Source organism: Cucurbita maxima, unplaced genomic scaffold (assembly GCF_002738345.1).
Source record: "Cucurbita maxima cultivar Rimu unplaced genomic scaffold, Cmax_1.0 Cma_Scf00010, whole genome shotgun sequence".
NCBI classification, from domain to species: domain Eukaryota; kingdom Viridiplantae; phylum Streptophyta; class Magnoliopsida; order Cucurbitales; family Cucurbitaceae; genus Cucurbita; species Cucurbita maxima.
Window position 1 is genome coordinate 6276322 of NW_019272026.1, and position 5929 is coordinate 6282250.

At 37.7% G+C, this 5929-nt stretch overlaps 1 protein-coding gene across 4 annotated transcripts in view; it reads right to left on the minus strand.

Annotated features, from left to right (window-relative positions):
* Positions 1-3212: 3212 nt before the first annotated feature.
* LOC111484786 (probable alpha-mannosidase At5g13980) overlaps positions 3213-5929 on the minus strand; it is a 10775-nt gene continuing 8058 nt past the window's right edge. For 2 of the 4 annotated variants that reach the window (XM_023131379.1, XM_023131378.1), the window contains 9 exons: positions 5741-5860; positions 5566-5631; positions 4772-4884; positions 4589-4673; positions 4385-4495; positions 4216-4311; positions 3939-3986; positions 3760-3828; positions 3213-3686 (listed from right to left, as the gene is read on the minus strand). In XM_023131379.1, the coding sequence (XP_022987147.1) occupies positions 3486-3686; positions 3760-3828; positions 3939-3986; positions 4216-4311; positions 4385-4495; positions 4589-4673; positions 4772-4884; positions 5566-5631; positions 5741-5860 (909 nt within the window). In that variant the 3' untranslated portion in view covers positions 3213-3485. Of the gene's footprint in view, positions 3687-3759; positions 3829-3938; positions 3987-4055; positions 4089-4215; positions 4312-4384; positions 4496-4588; positions 4674-4771; positions 4885-5565; positions 5632-5740; positions 5861-5929 lie in introns of those variants that run through there. The other 2 variants (XR_002718577.1, XM_023131380.1) reach the window with 2 other exon arrangements.

The window sequence follows — 5929 nt, forward strand, 5'->3', positions numbered from 1 at the left end:
AATTATGAAAGTCATAGAGCTGCCTTACCATGTCTAGAGGATTTCTAACTTTTAATCTTGCATTTGGATGAACAGGCAAGATTTGTATTCAAATGGTATCTTCGTACAACTCCTCCGCTCCTCATAACCTTGCATCCTCGCTTCTCCTCAAACTGAGGGAGGACTTTCATTTTCCACTCTTGATATCCTGACTGGTCATACCGCCAACAAAAAATGTTCATAAAAGTATCTAAAAATTTCATGGCAAGTAAGAAGAACGAAAAATGTTACTCCATATAAAACCAACCGAAATGTGGTTGAACTTCCTGTCTCAACGCTCACCATTTGCCAAACGTGGGACTATAATTTGATTCCAGGAATTTACAGTTCCCCAAGACAATAAAGCAAGATGTAAGTTCATCTTTATCAAGTCTTTGTACAATTCCCCAAGCCTATAACTCTCGTATCACGTCTGATTGACAGAGCTTCCTATTACATTAAAAGATCTAAATATTACTCGCTTCTAGTTTCAGGTTTTCAGACCAAGAACAGCTGAAGAGTTAATTTAAAAACAAAGAAGTGCGCAGCAGCTGCACGAACCTGAAGCCTACCAACTTATTTTACATCAGGCAGCATACTCGGCAACGAACGCCCTGACCAGTATATACTCCAATTCCAAAATGATGAGAGGAAATTGGAGAATCTCAATGTACAAAATTCTCATTATGGTTTCCGGAGGCTCTACAAAAAGAAAGGAAAAAAGAACCATATAAGGAATGGATCAATCAAAGCAACTCTGATACCCATGCAACGTAGGCTTTCGATCTGGAGACATCCAGAACGAACCGTCCCTTCTTTGGGTGATCTTCCTCTCCACCAACTCTTCGGTCTTTGTCATCAAGATGGCCGATGTACCTTCACAAACTTCTAGCTCCGAAGTAAACGCAGACCACCGCCAATTCAATCCAAGGCTATCGAAATCTTCCTACTTAACTCTAAAATGAAGGATTTCGACTATGTTGAGGGCCAGTAAACTGGCGTCGTATTCTCCCAATTGTTTGTTTCCTGGGAAGCGATGAACATAAAACGTGGGCAGTGGGCTTCATTGGTACATCGATTCCCTGATTCCCCCGACATCAAAGCGCGCGAATGGAATTAGTTTGCGTGTGTTCCAGAAAATTTAAATAACGTTATTAGACCATTTTTCGAACAAAAATTAATTCAAATATTTTTAGAATGGTCAAAATTTTCTGAGATTATGAATAATAGTTGTAAGTACACACGTAATTTTAGTTACTTATTTAATTAGTTCATCTTAGTTCATCCATGTGTGAGTGGAGATCAACTCTACTAAACAACTAAAGAACTGAAGTATGCTTGAGGTGGGCTAAACAACACCATCTCTAATATTTGTAATCTCAACTGCTTTGAATATTAAGATATTCAAAAATTTAAAATGAAAGATGGGTTTGATAAATTTTGCAGAGGCAGGGGCGAGAATGAGATTGGGAATTGGCATGGCTGCGTGGCAGAAGGGACAGCGAGCTGTGAGAGGTCCTAGCCTGGCTCGCAGCGCTGAGGGGTTCTCGTCTGCCCTCCTCTTTCTACTAATATAGTTTACTTTTTATTGTGGTTTTACTTTTGGTTTCCAAAATGAAAATGTATTTCTTACTTATAAACCCATAATCAACCCTTTAATTGCCCATGTGAGGTTCTTCTCCCAAAAAATCATCAACAATCCTCCCCTCGAACAAAGTACATCATAAAGCCTCCCCTAAGGTCTATCCTCTTCCAAAAAATCTTCAACAATACTCTCTCGAACAAAGCACACCATAGAGTCTTCCCTAAGACCTATGGAGCCCCCAAACAGCCTCCCCTTAATCGAGACTCGACTCTTTCTCTGGAGCCCTCGAACAAAGGGTAAACAAAGTATACCTTTTGTTTGACGCTTCAGTCACTTTATATTACACCTTCAAAACTCACAATTTCTTTGTTCGACAATTGAGAATTCTATTGACATGATTAAGTTAAGAGCATGACTTTGATACCATGTTAGAAACCACAATCTCCACAATGGTATAATATTGTTCACTTTGAGCATAAACTCTCGTGACTTTACTTTTGGTTTTCTCAAAATGCCCAATCCCAATGGAAATGTATTTCTTACTTGCACCAACTCACCTTCTCGCTAATCTCTTTTTGGCTTCTATGCATGACTTTGATACCACAATCTCCACAATGGTATAATATTGTTCACTTTGAGCATAAACTCTCGTGACTTTACTTTTGGTTTTCTCAAAATGCCCAATCCCAATGGAAATGTATTTCTTACTTGCACCAACTCACCTTCTCGCTAATCTCTTTTTGGCTTCTATGCATGACTTTGATACCACAATCTCCACAATGGTATAATATTGTTCACTTTGAGCATAAACTCTCGTGACTTTACTTTTGGTTTTCTCAAAATGCCCAATCCCAATGGAAATGTATTTCTTACTTGCACCAACTCACCTTCTCGCTAATCTCTTTTTGGCTTCTATGCATGACTTTGATACCACAATCTCCACAATGGTATAATATTGTTCACTTTGAGCATAAACTCTCGTGACTTTACTTTTGGTTTTCTCAAAATGCCCAATCCCAATGGAAATGTATTTCTTACTTGCACCAACTCACCTTCTCGCTAATCTCTTTTTGGCTTCTATGCATGACTTTGATACCACAATCTCCACAATGGTATAATATTGTTCACTTTGAGCATAAACTCTCGTGACTTTACTTTTGGTTTTCTCAAAATGCCCAATCCCAATGGAAATGTATTTCTTACTTGCACCAACTCACCTTCTCGCTAATCTCTTTTTGGCTTCTATGCATGACTTTGATACCATGTTAGAAACCACAATCTCCACAATGGTATAATATTGTTCACTTTGAGCATAAACTCTCGTGACTTTACTTTTGGTTTTCTCAAAATGCCCAATCCCAATGGAAATGTATTTCTTACTTGCACCAACTCACCTTCTCGCTAATCTCTTTTTGGCTTCTATGCATGACTTTGATACCACAATCTCCACAATGGTATAATATTGTTCACTTTGAGCATAAACTCTCGTGACTTTACTTTTGGTTTTCTCAAAATGCCCAATCCCAATGGAAATGTATTTCTTACTTGCACCAACTCACCTTCTCGCTAATCTCTTTTTGGCTTCTATGCATACTGCAGCTTGTGTTTGTGGCAAAACCCAAGTTAAGCCACGAAGGCGTTGTGTTATGAAAAATACTTGCCTGTTAGCAATACTACTCAATGTCCCAACCATAGTTTGTCACGTTGAGAACTTGTCGGATTAATTAACGTTTACAACATGCTTACTTCCAATAAACACACTGAATGTCTTCATCTTTATTTCCCCTTATTCGAGCAAGGCAGAAACTAGCTACTGGACCACCTCTTTTTCGTCCTCTCTATACCCGGTTCATTGAATGAAATTGGCGTTACCTGGACATGATTATTTGTCTGTAAAATCAATCAGGAAGGTTCGAATTTCCATGGGAGCTAGTTCTACCACCAACTTTGCTGAGTTCACAGGCCCTCCTCTCAAGGCATTTTCTCCTTTAGAATTCCCTTCTACTTTCCACACCAACCTCTTCTTCTCCATTTCTGCTCTTTCTTGGTTAGCAGATAAACTTGTCTCCGTTACCTTGATTGTCTGAAAAATAATGGAATAACCACCTGTCAACTTTTATCACTCCATTTAACGGACAAAATAATAATGCTTCTACCTTCTTTTCAGGAAACAACTTCCTTAGTTCTACAGTAGCCATGACTGAAAGATCCTTCTCCTCTCCAATCTTGCATTTGAATCACGAAAGAGAAACAGTATGTAGTTAGAATATTACAAGTGACTGGTGAAGTACGGATTGTATCGAATACAAATGCCGATATAAAGAGTTTCATTTACCTCATACAAGTGTGCCAGACGTAAGAGAACTTTTCCATTCTCCAACTCCTGCAAATCCAAGAAAAGTCACCACAATACGCAAAATTAGTTGCCACAGGCTTTTCAGATGATAACTACCTTTTTGATGAAACGAAATCTTTTCGATCATGGCTTTGTATTTATCAGAAGGTGATACGAACGTTAAAATATATCTCTATTCATGCAGTCTTTAAATTTATCTGAGATTAAAAACATAAGACTGAACAGCTTAATATGGATTAGTTAAGAAAATACAAACCTGTAGGGTTATAATCGCAACATTCTCTGGTAGATGATAGGAGGGATCTATTCCTGAAAAGGTTTTCAGATGAGACATTGTCCAATCATTTTTATCCTGCCCATAAATGAAGTCAGCAATTAAGCCGTGAATAGCACAGTAACAGTTCAGAATGCCAAGTACTTCTAACCTGCAATGTGAAGCCCAACAACAATGGAGAATAAATCTCCTGGCCAAATGAACGGCGCCATTTAGCACCCTCTCCTAATGGGTCTATTCGGAGATAATACTTCCCTACTATCTGAAAAGCATGTTGAAAATGAAAATTATTGCGTGTGAAAAGCATGGAAGCAACTGTGAATCCAATGACCGCAGGGTTGACTGGTGTTCTTACAGTTAATCCAGTGCATTCATCTTGAACACAAACAATTTCATTTAAAGCCTCATCAACACCTCGAGAATCATCATGGAGCAACCTCCTACCATCAGGAGAACCATAGCTTTCAGGGTCTAACGGCTATGTAAAAGTTGAGTTGGCATGTCCTATTCAATACCATAAGTGGGAGGGTAAACAAACCTGTGAAGCATCAATTCCAGTTGCCCATCCCGAATGCTGGATCCCCCAACAGATCTGTCGACCAAAACCGAGAGCTCTCTGGTGTTGTCTTTCATGAAGATTCCAAGATTAATCTAGCAACACGTGTATGCAAGAAATTCATGTCATGAAGTTAGTGATGGTTCTCTGGAAAATTGTTTAATGATTTGTGGAAGAAATTTGTGAAATGATGTTACTAAATATTAAAAAAACATGGGGTTTCATATCAAAACTAACGACAAATAGATGAGTAAGAATAAAAAGACTGAGTTTTGTTCATCTTTCTGATGTGATATCTCAACACTAGGGAAACACAAGTGTTAGAGAAGACATGGAGAAAGACGATGACAATACATTTGAATAAAGGATAAGAACTACATGAATGTACTCGTGTTTTTTTAGAAAAAAAATAACAAGAAGAAGAATCACATGTGCACAGAGAGTCAACACATGTGACTTCTATCTACAAATTAGTTTGTTATTTTTTCTCTCTCGATTCTCTGCACTGATAGTTTTGGTAGACCATGAGTTGAAATCAATGCTTGGGAATCAAATATTTAAGGTTTCGAATTCACTCAAACTACTGCCATTTCGATAAACAGATTTTGTGGCTGTAATTTATTGTCCACTTGATGATTTAACTTGTCCTGTCTTTCATGTAAAAGTTTAGATCAGATGTGGAATGTTACATACATACCAAAAGAGAAATATAAAACTGAAGCAGAAAAAAAAAACGTTACTAAGAATAACTCAAAGGTAATACATTTTTAACGTACTGGATAATAATTTCCCGCAACCGGTTGATTGACTTGAAGTTTCCAGTCTTTCCGATAATCCCGTATCTGCAAAAGCAACCATCCTATTCAATTATCTCTCAAATCATAACAATTTAGACTTGATTGAAACTGCTCAAACACCCTAAAATGGAAAGGTTCTGTTCAATCACCATACCCTTTCGATGAAATCCCGGCCATTAGAATCTGTATAAAATCTTTTGTCATTTTGGATTGTAGTTGTAATCTCAGTAGTGACCTCTTTACCAATTCTATCATCAACAGGTATTGGCCCAATCTGAAATCAAATTTCTGTTGGCGCATACATTTTCGCAAGACAAGTTTTTTTTTTTTTTTTTTTTTTTTT